This window comes from Zerene cesonia, chromosome Z (genome assembly GCF_012273895.1).
Source record: "Zerene cesonia ecotype Mississippi chromosome Z, Zerene_cesonia_1.1, whole genome shotgun sequence".
Classification (NCBI taxonomy): Eukaryota; Metazoa; Arthropoda; class Insecta; order Lepidoptera; family Pieridae; genus Zerene; species Zerene cesonia.
Genome location: NC_052122.1, coordinates 5,579,360 through 5,601,752, shown reverse-complemented (window position 1 = coordinate 5,601,752; position 22,393 = coordinate 5,579,360). Strand labels below are relative to the sequence as shown.

General features: G+C 33.5%; 2 protein-coding genes across 2 annotated transcripts in view; one reads left to right on the top strand and one right to left on the bottom strand.

Annotated features, from left to right (window-relative positions):
* Window positions 1–22,393, bottom strand: part of LOC119835531 (E3 ubiquitin-protein ligase highwire) — a 65,396-nt gene that overhangs the window by 15,620 nt on the left and 27,383 nt on the right. Inside the window, exons 36-43 of the mRNA XM_038360419.1 lie at window positions 2,998–3,226; window positions 2,256–2,393; window positions 1,922–2,131; window positions 1,529–1,726; window positions 978–1,133; window positions 467–551; window positions 321–376; window positions 126–235 (exon numbers count right to left, since the gene is read on the bottom strand). Coding sequence (XP_038216347.1) covers window positions 126–235; window positions 321–376; window positions 467–551; window positions 978–1,133; window positions 1,529–1,726; window positions 1,922–2,131; window positions 2,256–2,393; window positions 2,998–3,226 — 1,182 coding nt within the window. The remainder of the gene's footprint in view (window positions 1–125; window positions 236–320; window positions 377–466; window positions 552–977; window positions 1,134–1,528; window positions 1,727–1,921; window positions 2,132–2,255; window positions 2,394–2,997; window positions 3,227–22,393) is intronic.
* Window positions 6,129–21,384, top strand: LOC119835528. The gene is made up of 5 exons (XM_038360416.1): window positions 6,129–6,371; window positions 13,312–13,564; window positions 17,488–17,660; window positions 17,771–18,063; window positions 18,430–21,384. The coding sequence occupies exons 1-5, from the start codon at window positions 6,210–6,212 to the stop codon at window positions 20,030–20,032; spliced, it is 2,484 nt and encodes an 827-aa protein (XP_038216344.1). The 5' UTR covers window positions 6,129–6,209; the 3' UTR covers window positions 20,033–21,384.

Below are 22,393 nucleotides of genomic sequence, written 5' to 3'. Positions count from 1 at the left end.
CTAAATAGAAAATATTTTATAAACTTCCTAACTTAGCTGGTTGAACAAATAAAAATTCTTAATGCATTTATTATATTTATTACAGAAATGAAATATTTAATATGTTTCTTAAATGAATTACATACAGAGGAAGTCTAGCCGGTTGGTTAATTACTGCAACAGCCGCTTCTTTCCTCATTTTTCTATCAATTTTGCTCGGCTCTGCCATCAGAGCAGGATTACGCCTATCCTCCTCCTAAAATTATGTTTATAATCAATATTATCGTACTGTGTATGAATAAGTAGAACAATAAGAGTAGCACTACTTTTGAAAAACTTACATCTGGAAGATCACATTGAATGGAAAACGGGAAAGGTCTCTCCTCGGCATTTGCATCTGCAAATTCAATATATTTTATATACGGAAAATTATTTTAATCATAAAAATATTTCACGTTTCAATATAAATAAAAAGGAAAGTACTGACCATTGGCCTCTACGTCATCATCTAAAGGCCACATCGGAAGTTCTGACTGCGCTTCTAATCTGTTCCATCCAGAAGGATCTTCTTCCTAAAAGGCATTTATTTGTGTGAAACAAACAAATATATCTCAAGAAACGCATCTATTAAGGTGTTCTTTTAGAGTGACGCGGACTCTGACGTAAGTGTCTGACACGTTTATTCTCGTTGACAACATCCCTATGCTATTAGACTATTACAATTTACGGGCAGTTTAGATTCTGTTCATAGATTTCCTTACAAGGTTAAAACGACACAACTAGAAGATGTACAATTTTTATTAAATACTTTATGAGACACGTAAACATCTTCGTGGAAATCTTATAAATCTTTTGAATCAATATGTTACAGACATAAATAGGCTTTGTAAAAAATATTGATACCACTTTTGAGTTTGTCTACAGCACATCATATTTTTTTACATAATTTCGTTTTAAATTTACAATCAAATTAGAAAATGATGCGAGTTTCTCCTTACGGGAGGGGTTACAGGCTCATCTTCAACTGGGCCTAATAGAGCGCAGTCAAGTTGCCGATGATATTGCATACACCATGCAACATCCACGTTGCTTTCTACATAAGCTTGAATCGAGTCACCACTCAAACGAACCCAGGCGCCATCTTTATTTAAAACCTAGGACAAGAATTATTAATAAGTAAAATATTTTAAACTACATTCCGATTATCCCACTGTGGGTGATAATAAATAACTTGACTCCAAAAGAAAAATAAAAACAAAATATTTTTATTCACCAATCACAAAGTACAAATATTACATTTTTATCAACTTTTATTTACATGTGTAGCCGAATCAGTCTATAATATAAAATTTTCAATCAAGCAGTCATTATCACTACCACACACGAATTAGGGTTCACTTTCTTCCTTGGGCCTCCGTCTCAGTGCTCCCATTTCTCATACATATACCTTATTTGTTCTTCGTCTAGTTCTATACAAAATAATATTAATATTTGACATTCTTCTCTTCCTCCAAGAAGCAATCCACAGCACTACAATATGTCAACGTACTTCTTCCAAGTATGCCACATAAGCTCCTGGCGGTATTCTTCCAAGTTCTTCAGCTTGAAGGCTCGGACTGGCTCGCACGCGTAAGCCTGCGCTACACTGTGTCACGAAACGCTTCAGCTTTGTGGTGGTTCCCTCGGCTGGTAAAGAGGTATCTTCATCGTCCAAATTTTCATTTTCTGGTACTTCTATCACTATTTCCTGGTAAAACATAAATAAAATGTGAATCGAGAACAGCAAACGAATTCTAAATATTCTTAGGCATTGGGGCAGTGGTAAATATGGAAAATAAAAAATAAAGTTTTATAAACAATTTCCAAATCACCATTGCTCCAATGTCCGAAAGCAATCGCTTTGCCACCAATGATCATCACAATTGCGTATAAGCATACAAACCTGTGGTGACGGCTGGTCATCCAGCGTGCATCTGAAAAGATATTTTCCTGGAGCGCGTGGGACCCACAGAGCAGAGTACGAACCGTCCGTTTGTGAGTGTACTGTGATACGTTCTGTAGGGACTTTTAACATGCCAAGACCTTTCAATCTCGCCTCCCCCCATAATCCACTCGCAAAACGCAGTTCTTCCAATGAATAGTCTTGATAGGGCTACAAACATTTCAATAATTGCATTTTTAATATCATCTTTTTACCATGATTGCCATCAAATTAAGCTTTAAGAAAAAAAAAAAAAATTGTGAGCCAAAATATCTGTAGGTAAGGATTGTATCACCTTCATCATGGTAATAGTCTGAAAACGCATAGTTTCTCTTATCGTAGTTGCGAATCGTACATTTGGAATCCCCCCCGCTTGCTCAGCTTCTGTCGGACGATTCATGCTGAGCGACATTGCCAAATTCTGTACTATAACCTGGAATAAAACGCGACTTGAGTATTTGCACAATGTGCATTATTTGAGGATATATGAATGATGTTTCTTACCTTCATTCTGATGACCGAGGCACTGTGCAATTAAGTAAAAGCTACGCAAACAACGATCACGTCACTAAAGCTCGTGATAGATTCATTTATATAATGATCGATAGCCTGTTAAACATATTTTGCTATAACGAAGGCCAAATTCTTGTGAATTAAGGTAATTATCGTTTGGTGGAGGAAGCAAGGAAAGATTATTAAGTGTATTTACAAATTCTGATTTTGCAGTGAAATATATGTGTTAACATACAATATACTCCGGTAACCATAAAACTTATTATTATTTTAGATAATGAAATAGAAATGTCCTTACTCTCACCGAATATATCTCCATATGCTAGATTCACTTAATTTATTATCATTTCACCTTTCAACAATGTCAAATTATACATATTTAAAATACGAGCAGAATATGTATCACAGTTTACTTGTCACAAATACCGCTAGAAACAGGTGATGTAAAATTGAATTCATCATTACCTGCAGACGTAACGGCAGAGACGAATGGAGAAAGCAAGCATTAAATAGATTCAAATTACCTCAATTTTTACGGCTGAAGAGGTCACAACGTCGCCGTATTGATCTTTAACGATGACAGGCAGGTTGACACGCGCCGTTGGAAGAACCACGGAGGCCGGCGCTTTCAGTTCGCACTTGGATGGCTCCACGCGAGAGGTTGGGGCCAACCAACGCGCGAGTCTGCCACCAGCCGTGCTCTCGGCGCCCGCCACAAAATCCGACAAAAACTGGCGTTCAGTTGATATGCACCTATACAGGAAATATATAAAAACTGTTAGATAATAATAAGATAATGGCCATAAATTTAATAAAGTTAATTTATTTAAAAACAAAAACGGTAGAGTTTCATTTATAACATAAAATATCACATATGCACATAAAATACCCGAAAAATAATTTCGGATATTTCATTCAAAAATTATATAAATAAAATTCACGTTTTTATCGTTGTCATATAGCGGATTTAGTCTAAGAACGCTAAATTGTAGTTTATGCTGAAAGCTAAATAGGGATTAAGAAAGGATTATGTGAGGAAAAAAAGAAAGGCTGGGAAGAGCAAGGAAAACAATATGAACCAACATCCGCAACGCTCCATACACCACCCGCATCATAAAAACAATTCAAAACAATTCATACAGGTTGTTTATTGACGTGAGTTCGAAACTCATCTGAAAATGAAATCGACGGGATGACCTAATAACTTGCTTACGCTATGTTAAAGATTTAGGGCATACTCATCATAGCTTTCCCGTTACAATGTTAGCAGCGCTTGTGTATTAGTGTCAGAGCTGCTCTCTAATGGGGTAGTAAACGACGGAATATACTCAGTATATATCTTTCACAGACAAAGCAACAAAAGAATTACTAATTTCAGATTTTAGATACGATCAGCATATAATCTAGATTTAACTTTTCACGAGCAATCCTTGTGTATATGTTTATACCTCATCATAACATCATAACATATTATATCTAATAACCAAAAAAACATATGTCAACAAATCATATCATATATTTAATGAAACATATGTCATGAAATGTAAGTAACCAGTTTATTCAGTACTATAATCGAACAAAATAAATAAAAAGAGGAGATAATACATAAAAATGAAATTTCACAATAGGTTAAAACGATATCTCATTACAAGTATCAAGTATATTCAAGATATTCCAAAAATTTTTAAACGCGATCTAGAAATCTTTCTAGAGGCAATAAAGTAATGAATTCATCATATTTCCTATCAATTGTAAAGTTCTAATAGTTCTAAAAGGTTCGGAAAACTTCTCTTTCTATAGTTGATGCAGGAATCTGAAATAAAAGGTACTGAGAAATGCAATATCGGACAATATGATTACAGAGCTGGATGAGTCGATAGTTCACTATTTTACGGCAAAATTGAGAATGCTCAACATACATTCGATACTATTATAAACTTTGACACTGCTTAGTGAATACAAATCACATTATGGATGTACAACTATTAAGACAAGATATTAGAAACAAATTAATAGAAACGTGTTTCTTATTTATACATACATATAAATCATGCAGTTCTTAATAAATATAAAGAATCACACAAAACATTCGTATGCTACTATTTCAGGCCGATTTTTTGAGGTTGTGATGTCTTCACTCTTCCTCGATGCGAGCTTGCCAGTTCGTGCATGCTAGACTCTCATACACTGATAAAGAAGTCTGATCATCTACGTATCCGTCAAGAAAATCTATGAGTGAAAAAGATGTATAATGCATCTGCCTTTAGCCATTAGGACAAAGGACTTCGCTTTACACCCCTCGTATTGATTTATATAATTTATAAATATAAGGTGTAGTGGATTTATAATATGTAAACTACAAGAAGAAAATAAAAATAAAAAGCCTAGATTCAATATATTCTATGATATTATTTAATACCGTTCAATGTCGTTGTTTCCTTCCAATCATGCTTTTTTGTGCCAGTCCCTCTCGTATTATTTCTATGAACAGTTTAATTGGATAAATCCGATACATATTCTGAGCCGAATACCGGCTTATATTGATGTATTAAATGTTACTAAAAATTATTATAAGAATCGCATATTTACGCCTTTAGTTAGAGATATTGTTATTAATCTCGATTAACACCTAATACTTGACAAATACTTAAGTGCATCAGAACAGATAGGTCGCGGCGCGGAGTGCAGCGGCTGTCCGACCTTATGGGCTAAGTTACTCACGACGAATAGAGTGATGTCCACATATCGATTCGATATACGAGTGTTCGTAATGCCTTGCCCATCGTTCGATTTTTTTTTTTTGACATTGTCCTAATTTAAGGATTCTTTCTTAACAGAATAAATAGAACTCTTCAAAGATAATGTGTAACATTGTTCTACTGTTAAATATAGATAACTAGCTGCGCCCCGCGGTTTCACCCGCGTAAGTCCGTATCCCGTAGGAATATCGGGATAAAAAATAGATGTTGGCCGATTCTCAGACCTACCCAATATGCTTACCAAATTTCAGAGGAATCGGTCAAGCCGTTTCGGAGGAGAATGGCAACGAAAACTGTGACACGAGAATTTTATATATATAGATTTATTAAAACTTCCTTCCTCCCGAACGGGTGGTAAATATTAAATTGTGTATTTTGACAATTCAAAAGCGCTTCTGAATGAAGTCTAGTTGAATGCATAAATGTTCAAGAGTGGGTATGTTTTTTGCATACAAATTATTAATGATTGCATGGTACATAAATTTGTTTATGGAAATCCTTTACGAAATAGTACAAAGTTAAAACATCTACTAGGGGAAGTTTTAGAAGATATAATATTTAATATATTCTATAACGGTAGCATTTAGTCAAAATATGGAGTTTCTCTTATCTGCATATTGATTAGTCAAAATAAAACTTGCCGACTAAAAAATTATTCTTTATTTTGGTCAATAAAATTTTTTTCACATACTAACCATCTATTATTCAAATTAGAGTTGAGATAATTTGACTTTAAATATTATTTATTTAACACGACCAAAGTAAACCGGCTAGTTTAATTCGCGAACCACGACCGAAACCAATTACTATATAATAAATGCTAATTAAATCTGATCATCGACATCGATAACAGAGCGAGTTAATAAACGGCATCACTAGTGTTAGATACAGCACAGGGCGCGATCTGCGGCCAGCAGTGGCGGCAGTCGGTGCATGACGGTCGTAGCGCGCGGTTGGTCGCGCTCGAGCGCGGCAACATGTCGCGCCCCCCTGTGTTACTAGTGCTTTCGTTGCTCCTTGCATTCACCACTGCTTTAGGCGAACACCAGTCGAACTTATGCGAGAGAGAATACTGTAATTGTACCCCCGCAAGACACCCAAACTGGATGGTCGTGAACTGCACAGTGCCGAATGATCAGGTATAATATACAAAGTGAATGTGTATTAATAAACAACCGGACGTCAGCGGGTAGATAGATACACGTTGTAATTTTTCTTAGGACAACGTTGGTTACAGCCCAGGAGTCGGGAGTAGAACAGATGCCTTTAAGATAAGCATCGTCTATTTGTTATGAGAATATGCCACCCGGAGGTTATGCCTCAGGAATCACTAATTATGACCATTGTTTACAATACAAATAAATTTTTGATAATATTTATAATGATAATTGACCACTGCCCATGTAAACAATATTAATTAAAGAGTAACAAAGAAACATATAGAATGTTTATTTATGATTAATTAGTTAGATAGCAACAATAGGGTACTTTAAAATCTTCTAATTGAAACCCAATATAATAAAACCATTGCGTGATTTAAAAGCAGTAATTGCAATGACCATTTTTAATTATTATGTTAAAAAATGTTTAGTACATTGTTATATCTCACAGTTTGTAGAGATAAACGTAAAAAAATGCTTAAAAAATAACTATGTAAAAAATTGAAACTACTACCTGCCCTCAAATCTCCATTGTGTGTCATCTCGGCAGATCGTATAAACAAGCTGTTATTCCAATCTCGACAGAGACATCGCCTCGCGAACTCGAGCCACAAGTTATTTTAACCAAGCTTGGGCCTACTTTAAAGTTCAAAGTTATATTTTCGGATGAATATAAATAGAAAGAAGTATAGGTAAATATTTGCGAGTGTAGCAGTAATAGTATATTGCGGTTAACAATTCTACGTATCAATGCGATCGTTATTGTTGTATGGTTCTCTACAATACAATATAAATTTGAAATATGTGAGTAATAGAGTTAACGACAGCTAGCGGCTGCCGCGGCCGCGACGTTTACACTTTACTCGGAAGTTGTCCGATCGCATCAACTACGGAAATGGTTCATTGTGTCTACATGCTATGAATTAATAATCTTAAACACGCTTAATGGAAATAGTATTACTTTGCACACACGTCTTAACTTTAACCTATAAGAAAGTGGAAGAGTGAATAGGAAACTATCAATATTTGATGTTCTGTTTTTAATTTAACAACATATGACTGCATTATTACTATGTCCTTCCATCGGCGCAAGTTCGAAATATACAAAACCCGTAATTCCGACGACTTTATTGCCTTCTCAATGCGTAGCGCTCTAAATATTCTATACAATCACACAAACTGTCTCTATCTCGCTCATGCCAGCCATAAATTAGAAAAAGACAACAGTATGTCGAACCGTTTAGAATACAGGGCACTCTATTTCCAGCTTTACCGCTTGCGAATTCGTTCAGTTTTTTGCAACAAATTAAAAAAACAACGATTTTAAATGTATGAATATTTTAAATATCCATATGTTTTCAGCAAATATCTACACAGTAAAAAAATACACAGTTCAATATTTGCTCCATATTTCTCTGTCTATTATTATAACTAATAGATCGTACTGCCAAGACCGCTCATTTTATAGCGTATTATGTTTTTCGAGGTATGTCGCTAGGTAATGGAAAAAATACACTGTAATTTCACTATCTAATGACACACTAGAGCTTCTACGAATAACGACAAAATGTGGGCACTAGACTCTTTCAAGAACAATGACATCCCTCTAACTATATTAGCGAAACGGTAGAGATAACAATTTAATAATAGACATTAATGTGCGCAAGAGTTTAAATGACTTCTACGAACTCAATGTAGAACCGCAGATTTTTGCATATGACACTATTTTTAATAATGACTCAACGCCGATAAGACATCCACGTAACAATTTAACTCATTAAACAAAAAGGCTTACTCAGACGGCGAGTGTTCTAATGAGGGCTGTAGGTAATTTATGTTGACTTATCTTGCTAATAACAATTTAAAATCATTTATGATGACGATGAGAATAAAGTTTTACATGTAGAAAAAAGGAAATGTTTATATTCATTCCCCGAAATACCTAAGACACAAAAATTTATGAACCTGTAACTACAAAAAGAGTTCTATTAGTTAATAAATAATCCTCTAACTATAAGGACGACAACAATATCCAAAAACAAAAATAGTGCAATATATTTTGATGAGTGAGATTACACGGTTCATAAGAAGTAAAGCTGTTCATCAGCGAATTAAATACAAGTCCTAGAACTCAATGCCGGAAACGATGTCCCTACAGTTGTCACATTGCCCGCAGGGAATTGCATTGTTTTGCATCACGTTGAACTTAAACATGTGTGCGCAACATTCCTTCATACCCGCTCGCTGCACATATATTTCATCTTATTACTCATTTATTTACATTGGAACAATTAAACAACCGATGTTTAATACAGTAATGAAAATAAACTATTTCAATAAAAAAAAACAACCGGCAAAATATAAGCCGGTTAAAGAAAGAGCAGAGAAGACAGTTTAAATTTTGTTTATTTAAAAGTATATCTTATTTTTTCTATTTTAAAGTGTTACATTTTAATGTACTATCCTAATCATATGAAGATTTGGGCATATTAAAGGCGCCAACTACTGTAAGGCGATAGGGAGTTCCCTTCACAGTTAACCTGTTACCTTAAGTTCTCTGGGATGCATTTCTTGGATCATATCTAATAGACATATATACAAGAAACCAGCCAAGTACGAGTTAGACTAGCATACCAAGCGTTTAATTGTTGTTTTTAAAAAAAATTGACAATTATTGCATTATATTACATTTCTGATAAATTACTGAAAACGAAAATTCATCTACTTATACCTTTGCATTGAATAAGCTCCGAACCTACTGGGCGGATTGGAAAATTTTACCATTATAAACCCCTGATACATTTTTATGGTTAGCATATTTGACACATGCTATAAGACTTTGCTTCTTGTAAATTTTTATGATGATAGGTCAATGGAAAGTGCCCTGGGTTTTGATTCTCTCGTGATATTGCAAAAATCAGCATAAGCAGTGGCGTATCTTTGATCGCGTTGACCTATATTTTATTTTTTCACAGCTAAAAGCGATTATAGATTCAAGTGTTTTGTATAACTTACAATCTTAAACCGTTTATGATAAAAATAAGATTTCCTAGTTTAGGTATGTACATCCTCTAGTGGAAGCTAGTGTCACATATTTATGTTTGTCGGATTTTTTTCCTTCACGTGTGCTATAAGATCTTGTTTCTTTAACCAAATTTCATGATTCAATGGTGAACGAGAAGAAACCTGCAGAGTTTGTTTCGTGTTATTGTGAAAAATGAAATACACGTGATAGGTTTATAATATCAGCTTGATATCTTAATCCATAAGAGAAAAAGCTCCTGACCGACACACATACAACGAGGTGATAATAAAACTAATAAGGGATCCGTTTTTTTCTCTTCGAGGTACGGAATCATGAAATATCGTATCGTCGTCGTTGTCGACGTCGGTCGTATTGAGCAATACTTTTTTTGAAGTCGATTAAAGACTAGCTTATGAATAGGTATTTGTATGGTAAAAGCTCAAGTAAGTCACGCGTTAATAAAGAGCTCGCTATGCACCTGTTGCGCGTGTAACCGTAGAGCAGTGTTTAGTATTAATTTTTCGAGACTAGTGTAAAATATCGATATAAGAGTTTGTACATATTATAACAAAACAATTTATAAATCATAATAATAATATATAATTTCGATAGCGATAGGATAAATCTCTTTGAATATCTGATCAATATTTTACAAGACTCTCTATGTAGTTCGAAAGATAAAAATGTCGTAAACGGAATGATGCTGCTTACAAAATGAGTAAAACTAGAGTGCAGCGGGAGCAACGAACAAACCACAAAAAAATCATCATGAGATATCACTTCCTGCGTCGGGCGAACCGTGCACGCCATAGATTATCAGAAACTTTTTGTTGTTACTTTTATTGGATTATAACACGATACCGAACCTACTCGGCAAATAAGTGTGTGTATTCTTTTATTTCTTCAGTATCAAACAAATTAATACCCAAAGAAATAGATTTCATGCTCTGCTAAAGACATTTAGCGAAGATAGCTTATCAGTCAATTTTATAAAAGAACTTGATAAACAAGTATTTTTATTAAATTTTATCTATTATTATCTTTTGAAACAGTATTTCAATTCTTCAAACAATAATTTAAGTTACATGTTACATATTATATACCTAGATATTAAATTTAAGGAAAATGTTTAGATCTTTCATGTGATTAAAATCGTAAGACTACTAAACATAACTATTTTTATTCATGGCTCGCTCATTCATTTCTATTTGTAACGAGTCAAATACCTACATTCGTTTTCCCGGAATTTAGTCTGATATTAAAATAAGCTTAATATCCCTATAGACGTAAACGATGGAAACGTACATCAATGATGTTCAACAGTTAGAACAACATTCTAGAAATATTTTTAAGTACATACGTATTGTAGATACTTTATAAGAATAGTGTTGTTTATTTTTTATTTATTTTTTAGCATGAATTTATAGTACACATAGCGCTCAGTTATTTGTAAACTATGCGCAGCTGGTATTTGGCTTAATAAGTTGCAAAACTGGGGTGTTCCCGAAACATTGTCGATAGTGGCCAACCTAGATTATTAATGTGAAAGCCACTCTATACCAAGTTATTAATAAGTATTGAGCGAACAACAACTTCTCCCAATTCGACATATTATGTATAAATATTAAATGAAAGTCAGATAAGTTTAAAATGAATAATATTCGTATTGAATATTCTTTTAATTAGGTTAACTCCGCTCCAGTGAACAATATTAACTCATAACAGGCAGCAGGCCATACAGCAAATGGAAGTAGCACGATAGTGTTCCATACAATAGCTCTTTCATTCAAATTTGAGCGTTATGACAACGAACAGAAAGCTTTCAATCCATTTTTTCATTGTATAAATATAACAATGTTACGAACCTGTTGCGTATTAAGGTTTACACCTCTAACGCGAGAGCGACAAAGAACATACTGACCAGCCGTATTATTCTAAATATATTTTGTAATAAGAAATTGAATGTTGCGTATTTTAATAACAAATTTAAAGATTACACCACTCATCTGATTATGTACTCATATGCAGTTATTTGTTCTACGTTGATTTAATATTTAAACAGAATACACGTACTTATATAAGTCAGAAACATACATATTGTTAACAAATCAAATACTTGTGCGACTCGGATTTATCTTTAAATTGCACTCACACCCATCCATTGTTCTAAGACACTTATTACAATGGCGAATAAAATAACAAATGTAAGATAGATTTTCTTATGCTCTACTTGAAATATAGATCAAGGTTTGTCCTGATTAAATATTTTACTTACAGAATTTGTCCTTATATAATCCATTTTATTCATTTTGAACGACAACAAGAAATAATCCCTCGCTTTAATTTACATGTGGAATTCATCGAAAAATTTAAGAACATTTTATGTGTCGTTATATTATTATATTGCGGTCATCTGTTACATTCCATAAAAGGAAATCACAAGTCTACTTACTGTATGCAGTTGCAAAACAAAACTCGATTCTGAGTCAGTAAGATTGTATTTAAGCGTAAGTCACCCTTGAAATACATTATATAATAAAAAATCACTTAAAAATATTTAAAGTGAGATACTGTGTCATCCAATCATTTAAAATGTCATCCAAACTTGAATCTCTTGCAAAATATCTGCACGAATTAAAATGATTGTTTGTGAGGTTCCTCTAAAGGGTATATGTATTTTTATGTACCTTTGAACAAAGTAAACGTTAAAGGTAATATAACGTTAGAGGCAAAAAATTAGACCAATTACCAAGAACACAACGCTCCTTACGAACGCACATATTAGTGAGTCACGGTCGTTATCTGAGCAATATGAATGTGAGCGGCTCGATAACAACTACCGAACGTATACAAGAAACCAATATTTATCAAAACGCTTCATACCAAAAAGATAACATTCATCCTACAGCCCATAATCAGACACTATTGTTCTAAACTTGAATAGTTTTTAAAAATGATGGTATGAAAGTACGGATGTCAGCTGGTTAGAGCAAGTAGGAAAGTGCGGATGTCAGGCTTACCGCTAACAATAGTCTATAGTCAATTGGTGGGCCACTCTCACTTTTTGTTGCTCTCGAAATGTAAGTGTACGCAGGTGTAGGAAGAATTCATATTTTTATAATAGTGGCTAGGTATATGTTTATTTATCATATATATACAACACATATCATATATTTACAATAATAGGGATGTGACCTAAGTGCGTCCCCTAATTTCAACCGATTTCAAAAAAAAAAGGAGGAGGCTATTCGACTGTATCTTTTGGGTTTGTTACCTCATATCTTTTACTTCTACTGGGTAAACCGATCTTTATGATTCTTATTTTATTTGCAAGGTAGCGCCTGCCATGTGGTCTAGTTCTAACAATTTGAAAGCGATTCTGTTTTTTTGGTAAAAATAATAATCATTTTTATAGACTAAACAATATTTTTGGAGAGTATGTTAATCACAGATCATTGGTTTTCAACATAATGAACGCTTTCTTAAAAGACTGCTACTTAAGAACTTCTGAAACGTTGTAATATATTAAAAATAGGCAAATCATGAATAGTACTATGAAGTAGATGAAACTAAAGTAGTAGTCCGGTAATTCGCTTTCCCCCCATTAATTCAATCAGCAGCCCGTATCCTTTTATAGACCCCTTTTTGACTGGACCACCGGTTCCGTGCACCCTATTGTGTGCCATCATAATATAAACGCAATAACGCATAGCGCTCATTAGTTCTTACATAAAATCAAAATTAAGCATTATCCAATAAAAATGGATACAGACAATGTATTAGAAAAGGGTCGTCACATATCTAACAAATTTCTTCACTTTCACTATTGAAACTTAATTTGATAATCGATGATATGAAAAGACTATAATTAGTTATTGCATATTACAATTTCAGAAACTCGACATATACGAGGGAGATCTCCCCGAGTCCACAACGGATCTGATTGTGACCGGAGCTGAGGCAGTAATGATTAACGCGAATGCTTTATCTCGCCTCAGCGATGCGAGGCTCGTCCATATCTCCGACACAAAAGCTGTCGTTCTGAGGAAGTTCTCTGCTATGCAAATGAAAATCGTCAACCTATATCTTGACATAAGCAAGTGCAACGTCCTCCGCATTGAAGAACGAAGTTTTGTCAATATAAAAGGTAAGATTGATATAATAATTATTATGTATGCTGCTATTAATTGTAATGCAATCAGCAAAGCGATGGTATGTATCCGTATCCGATATTATTCTGTCAAAGCGATTTGAAATGTATTTCATGTGCACCGGCCAAATTGTGTCAATTACCTACTAAGCTATGCGATTTGAAGTGTATGTGTTCAATATTAAACATCACCATATTATGCATTTCATATTATTTATTATGCATGACAAAAAAAGTGAATAGGCTCTAGCTAGACAGGCATGCGCTTTCACAGACTGCATCTCTACTTTCCATCAGATAGGATTGCAGTCAAATGCCTGGCTATCTAATGTAAAAAATAAAAACGTATATGTAGGTGATCTGGCATTTTGCGGATGATGGGATCATAATAATAACATACAATTAACACGCGGCTAGTTATCTTGCAATTTTCATAATATCTGAACGATATTTAGAATGAAATGATTATCCGATACAGTATTCACAATTTTCCAGAAATATAAATGTGGATCACGATGCAATGTCGCAGTACTTTCGATAGTTATAGTAGGGCAGAAATCTTTTTTTATCTAATTTGCCCATAAGATATTTTATTTTTATTTGTATTTAATATGGTCATCAAACACCTGTTACATCATAACTTAATTATACATAGGATACATAGATTTAACAAATAAAAATAAATGTGACAGATAATTACAGGATAATATGGACTTGGTTTACGGTAAGAATACGAAATGTTACAATCCATAGAAAAAGCAGTATTATTTAGTGATAGTAAACCGGTCTAGATAGCGAGAAGTCGCCTGCCGTTTCGCCGGATGAGCTCCATTATCGGGTCGTTGTCATTCAATTTTAACTAAATCTAGAGTATTTGTTAAGTTGTTGTGTTGTGGTCTATTGTAAAATTACAAACAGATAAATGAATTTTAATTGGAATTCATTTTTTAATATCATTCTGTTGGGTAAACATTACTAATATAGGTTTCTATTAACACAACGCATTAAAAATACATTAACAGTTGCCGTTTAAAACGAGCCCTTATTTAATTTTTGTAACGATTTAAAGGACTTTCCATTTAATTTAAAACGAAATTTAATACGTCTAACCGAGTCCATTAGCAGATTGTAATATGGGGTCAGATGTAATGACCACGAACGAGTGCACGCCTACTCGGGCCACACTGTCAAGCTTTATTCAAATTTCAACCCATAGCATAACTCTATCTCAATCGATATTTTATATGATGCAATAGCCGAATAAAAGCAAATTGTCAATAAAGTCTGTGATTAGCACGCGTCTTAGCTATAGGATATTAAATTTTTGGTTAACATGTTAAAACTAATTTGTGAATACTAAGCACTTTTCTGATTCTTTTAAAATAGAAATATGGTTATTTAAAAGTTATACACTTACAAGGTATTTATTTGAATTAGCTTTGTTAAGTTAACCTAGTAAATTTTACACAAAAAATAGTCTGGAACCCGTCTTAGCATACGTGATACGATGTAATAACGTCCCGCCAGCCACCATATGGAGAGAAGCTGTGCAGTGACGCACACAGCTAACTTTCAAATAAAAAACCAAGTTTATTTAACTTGCGACTTACGAAAAGCTTTAATATCACAATGTTCTTGTAGTTATTTCTTAAAATGTTCCGTAGCGTTGGATAGATGAATACAATCCACTCCCAACGACATATTGAAACAATTCTCACGAAGGTCACATTATTGGTATTGTATAATAATGTTCAACCTTCTAGTGTAAATTACTTAGTCATGTTTTTCCTTTACATTTATTTAGTTTTATAATAGTATATTCATTGACGATAAAGGAGAGAGTTTATAGTAATTTTGTAGAGGTGTATAAAATAGCAGAGTTAATTAGCTAATATCATACAAGTATAGATATGGAGAAGGCCGCTTTTTCCATATCTATACTTGCAAGTGCTAATGGGACCCGGCCGTAAAGGGTCCCGTAGCAGAAAGTAACACAATATAAAAGTTCTAGTAGTTCATTGTAATACTGGTTCACGATTTATGCTATATGTTTATGAAATTAAATGACTTTTTTATATTTGAGTTGATTCAATGAAAGATAAATTGCGGTTAACGATTTAAGATGTATTAAAGAAAAACTACTGACTAGATCTTGTTCAAACAATTTTCGTTAGAATTTTAAATGGTAGTGTCCATTATATGTTTCTAATAGTGTTTTCAGTATCTTATTTTAGAAGTTACAGAGGGTGGGGGAGCACATATTATCAATTTTTAAATATCTCTCGCCCAAACTGTTCAGAAAAAAGTTTAGAAAAAGTTATATAAGAAACCTCAATATAATATTTGAGGACCTATCCATACGTACCTACACCTATGGATTTGATAAAAAATGAATTTCAACTGCAAGTGTCGAGAGCCCCCTAAATTTCTTGTTTTTATTTTGGCTGTGACATACGGACGGACGGACGGACAGATAGAAAGACATGACGGATCCATAGGGGTCCGTTGGTTGTAGAACTCTAAAAACAATAACACGCTACACCACTCATAAAATACTACCTTTATGACAAGGATCGCTTATAGGATCGTTCTCTCCTCGAGTTTAGTGAACGACTGGCACCAGTGTAAACGCTGTTATAAAACAAGTCTATTCATTAATGCAATTAATAATCAATTCAGTCTTTAAGAAAACGTAAATAAAGTGTACCTCAACATAAAACGCAAAGATAATTGACTTATTTACAGAATACTGAACATTTGATATTACAATGTTTCAATGTCAACATAATTAAATTGCAGAAATAAATAAACATTGTCAAATTTATACGCTATGTTTAAATTTAAATAAGTATAAAATAACACAGATGTCTCTAGTATAAAATTAAATGATTACTACGTCGTCTCATAAGTAGCCGATTTACATAGTGGAGCCTACCTACGTTTATTTAATAAATATCAATGAAAGACATGAACAAGATTAAATATTAAGAGACGACCAACGTAATCGAATTCGATTATATAAACATCAAGATATGGCTAATGCGTGCAGATTTGACTCTTGGTGACTAATTCTGAACTATTTCTGAGCACTGGTCGCCGGAGTGCGTTCCTGTCTCTGATATTCAATGAGTTCTAATGACTTGTAAATTCATTACTTATAATTCGACTGCCAATTTTTATTCACTAGCTGAAGTATGAAGATATCTTGAATACATAACATGCAAACAAACAATCTATAATCAAACTTTTGTCACGCCTCAGTATATCCTAATTTAATGAGATTAAGGTAAATCACGTGAAATGTGATGAAATTGACATATATGCTTTAGAAGTCTTACTCAAACCTGTTTGTAAATGTTTATTGCTGTTCTCGTTCGGCATTAAGTAGTCTCCGCTTATGGAAGACCCGTTTTAACTTATTAACCGCTTGCTTTATTATCCGCAAGTACGAGAAGTGAGAGGTCTGTATAACTGGACACAATCACAGTTGTCAAGAGTTGCGTGCTCATTGGAACTTACACCGTTATGAAATTGTAGTCTCGGGAATTTATTTTTAAATTATACTCGGATATTTCATTAATAATACTCTTATTAAGAACGCCATATAGGACATGGTTAACCAGCAGCGAGAGACGTATGCGGATTGCTACCTATCTAAAAATATCGTTTCCCCGAGTCGGTATTCGTGTTTTACAGGATAATGACTCACGAAGCAAACCGAACTTTATACAAAAGCGTGAATGTAGACAATGGGGATGTATTCGGAGCGCGATATACATGCAATATTACTATTGAAGTAACGACACAACACGTGTTCAATGCCGTTTAAATATAATGCCACTAAAACACTTTTCAATGTTTTCAAGTCACATATTTTTTTAAGTTAAAGGTATATTCAACGTTTTTTTTTTATATTTCAGGTCCGTTATCGGTTACACTAAAAGACTGCCAACACGTTTCGATCGAAAGCGAAGCTTTCTCTTGGCTACTGTCGATAAACATCGATAACGTGGGCCAGCTACAATTGGGAAGTGGATCCTTCATGCTAGATCCAACTGCGGCTAATGTTGGAGAACACGGCCCTGGAATGACGGTTAGTGTTCATGATAAAATTTTGCAAAGCGAAACGTGTTGCGTACAATAAAATGTCAAGCGACTACCAATAACTTTGGGCAACTTGATCAAATATCGAAATTATTTCAGATCAAGCTGAAGGACTTGGTCGTGCCCGAATTTCCAGGGCAAACTTTTGGTTCTTCCGCCGCATTAATATCAATGGAAGGAGTGCAAGTCAGAGCCATCCGTCCTGAAGCATTCTCCGCGAACACCTACAATATTGTATTAGCCATGAATTGTTCTTTTCATTTGATCGAAGGAGAATCTTTCACACAAAAGTCTCTTATAAACAATCTTCACTTCCATGGATGTACAATACACCAACTAGCATCTGGAGCGCTACAGTCTGCTGTGGAAAAGCTTAATATATCACATACAAAGTAAGTGAGCTTATAAAATACTAATAACCAAAACCGTAAAGTCAATATTCTAAAGTTAAGGAGAGTATCACCCTGTGGGATCTGTATTATTTATTTTTAATATACACTTTCATATGAAAAAAATTAATGTAGTTTAAATAATAAGTATTTCTGCAGAAATTATAATTAACCTATAAAAACTGATCCAAGACGCTTGAAAGGATTTGAAGTAGGTACTCAAGATTAATGTTTATCGATTTAGTTTGGATAATCTTTAAAATTTCTTAAAATCATTATAGGCTCATCCGGAAGATCATTTAATAAAAAATAAACATAATACGTTCACAAATGTTATTATTAACTATGTATCTTCTATATTTTTTTCAGAATTGATAAAGTAGAGACAGGCGCTATAAATTCGACTGTTGTGTCAGTTGATATTTCGTACTGTATATTTCACACATTTAAAGAGCGAGGATTTGAATTATCATCATGGAATAAACTATTTATGATCAGAAATTCTTTTGACGAGTTAGCCCCTAATGCAATCGTTGGACCCAGTGGAAGCATCCACGAAGTAGTATTTAAAGATAACGAAATAGAAGCAATGAATTCCGGAAGTTTAGACTTTCTAGGTAAAGCTTTTAAAAAATACGGAATGTATATTGACTATAAAAATAATTTTTATGGGCAACCTTGTGTCTGCAATATGTCATCATGGTTTGCAAGTGGGCTTGGTGCAGAATCTGGTGATCCTTTTATAGATGAAAGTTATTGCACTGTTGATGAATTTTTTGCTAGATGTTTTAATGTTTTCGATCAAAATATGCCATTTAGCAAATTTTCACGGCATGTTTGCAACGATAAATCGAGTATTAAATGTGAATCTCATAATGCTCATGGAGAAGGTGCTGCAACCGAAATAAAAAATCCCAGGTTTCCACATAAAAAGGAGGAAGATGATGAAGGCATAAGCGACCGTAACAAAAAAGTTATAGGTATAGTTATCGTTACTATAATTGGATGTATACTTATTGCATTATTTATAAGTTTCATAAAGTGGATGCGACGCAGAGGATATTGTTTAAATTTGAAAGATTTTTTTAGAAATTCACACTCTTCGTGTGGTTTTTGTGACAGATTGTGTGTATGTGGAAATAATGGACTAGATAACGCAGCATCAATATCACAATTATCCGTCAATGAATATTCAGAACGCCATCGTTTAAATGAGCCCCGTGTCCAAGACATGATTCAAGAAACAACTATACCGGTAGCTCAAAATATTGACGATATTGCACCTAGCGAAGATAAAACCACACAAACCCTTCCAGAAGAATTAACTAAGGAACTTTTAGAAAATTTAAAGGAAAAGCTAGAAGATCCCGAAAATTATGTAGAGGCTCGTGAAATGATTGAACATCTCTATGAACTTATTAAAGTGGAAGAAAGCTGCAATACTAATAGCCCCACTGCAACAAAAGTTGAGGAAAATATATATGAATTACCATTCCAAAATACATCACCACGTGTTGGAAAGAATAAAAAACAAATGATAAGTGTTGGCACTCGAGCTCCATCTCTGGATAAACTCACACCTTTATCTCCATATAACAGGCATCCAGCACTGTCTCATGAGTACTTCGAGCCCAAAGACTTCGCTGTACATTTGTATGCCGAAATAGTTAACAACGATAAGGAAAAGAAAACCTTGCTTGGCTCCATGCCTGATGTTATTGCAGAACAGGCAATACCTCGCGGGCCATATTTACGTGCTGTTCGTGAAAAAATGTCCACAAGCGTGCCTACTTCTCCTCAAAAACCCTCTTTGGGCAACTCATCTTTGGGCATCCCTCAGCAGACATCAACAATGAAATCCAACAAATCGACTAATTCAAATAATTCAGGCAAGATGATAAACAGGCCTCTACCAGAGAAACCAGCTTCCATCAATGATGCGGGCGAGGGCACATCCTTTCGAACCGGATGAGATATGGCCAAATTTGATGTAGAATCTGGGCCTAATGAAGGAAATCGACAGAAACGTTCCAAAAAGCGCAAAGGTCTGACTTTAGTACCAGATACTGATGATATGGACTTCTATTTATCTCTTGATCCTTGCGTCACGGGATAAATTAAAATTAAGTACCAGAAGATATGCGCCATATTCGCTTATACGTTTCATTGCTGTGATATTAATTTTTTGTTTGTTTTTATTATTATTTTATTTCAATACAAGAGATTTGTATTATGCCAGATGTGACTGTATTTGTAAATAATTGTTCATGTGTAATAATTAAGCTTTAAGTTTAAAGTAATATATCGTGCCACATTATTTAAACGTTTGGAAAGGAGATACTTGCTTGTATAAATTCTATGAACACCGCTTGTCGCATTAATAAGAGAACTTCTATGTAATGTATATATTTATTCGATATAAGACGAGTTTTAAATTTAGGCAAGAAATTAAAAATATACGTGTTATGTGTACCAAATAACAGTTACCCACTGACTTGTATTAAAAGTTAAATTTAAAAGACAATACATTGAGTGTGAAAGCATTTAAACAAATTTATAAGTAGTGAGGTAGCGCTGTTTAGTCATTAAGTAGATAAATAGCACATTTGCCCACTTAAAGTACTGTTCTATCTTGGTCGTCCAAAGGTTAGTGAGAGGTTTTTAACAAAGATTCTTACTTAAGACAATTCTTTAACTTTAAACCCTAATAGTGTTTATATAATTCTATTTTCTATATGCATATTTAATCTTTTGAAACTAACTGAGCTTTTATATGATGTATATATTGTAAAGAAGTGAATCTTTACATTGTGCTCAAATTCCCTTATAACATATTTTTAATAATGTATACGTGTTTAAAACTTCGTCAATCAATTCTATCAAAACAAGGAGAAAAATCTCAATGTAGTACATTTACTCGTAATCAATGTTTTATAATATTTATGTCTATAATTATTAAGATTGTTATTTATGGGTAAAATAGCGAGTAGATGTCTATTATTATATATACATTGGCTGTTAGAAATTGTAACTGTTCCTCGAATTACCTATAAGGTAAATCAATGTGTAGACGTGTTGCTATGTTAAATGTTAGTATATAATAATATTTTAATTTATTTGCATTTAAATATTTTACTAACTGTAAAAAATGATGAACACCGCGCGTCAATTCGCCTAATGTGTTCACTGTTCATTATAAAATCGTGTTACATCTTGATTCATTTAAAATATATACAGATGTATCATTTGGTCTTTGTAATATAGTAAATTGACTGTCTACGTTTTATTCCAATTAAAATACATACAAAATAAATGTTGAATGTGCCAGATGTGTATTATTTACGATTTTATAAATAAGTGTAACGCAGTTTACACAGACCTTACACATCTACAACTACGATCTAATCAAGGCGAAATAGCCCGTGAATATTTTGAAACCTTGCTCTGATCTAAGCCTGTCGGCTGTCACTCACTTGCGTGCAAACGTTTCAATTCCAATTCTGATTCAAACTCCAAAATCGGCTAATCTCTATTGATCTTCGAGCGAGCGAGCGAGATATAGACAAGATATATGTATAAAAGTCTTATATCGATAGCAATCTATTATATTTATATTATACATAATGTAGGTAACAGGTATATTTTCGTAATAATTTAACTTATAACAATCATGGACTTTTTTTACAAGTCAGACAATAACTAAGGGTTGCAAGGAACAGTTGATATAATTATTACTAATTAATCGTGCGTATTTTGCGTTTATTTAAAACCTAAAAACCTACTTACATAGTAAAAACATAAGCAGCAGCTGCAAAGATTTGGTGAGAGAACGGGCGTAAATTATGTTGTATGGTGTTATAATAATGTAAATTATATTATTTTATGTGGGTACAATTATCTGTATCTACACATGTATAGTATTATTAAATTGTGCTTTAATCTCCAAATGAGAGGTTAGACACCTCTTCAAAGTTTATATCAATTCAATTTTAAACATTTGACGGAGAAAATTATGAGGAGCCAATAATCAAAATCAATTAATATCCTCATTTCTGAGGTTCTTAGAACCATTAATTAAATAATAATCAAACACGCGAATGCATGTGTTCTTTCAAATCTCAATTTATTATATGTAGTTATCGATTATTGTGTCTGTCACCAGAACTCAAGTAGCATAATAATAAATAAACATATACGTAAATATACGTATAATAAATATACGATAATAGACGTGATAAAATCTAAAGATGTTAAACAAGAAAAATACTTCTATGGAATGAAAAATGGTACTGCTATAGTCGCTTTCGTTGGGTGCCCAGGTCAAACGCAATAA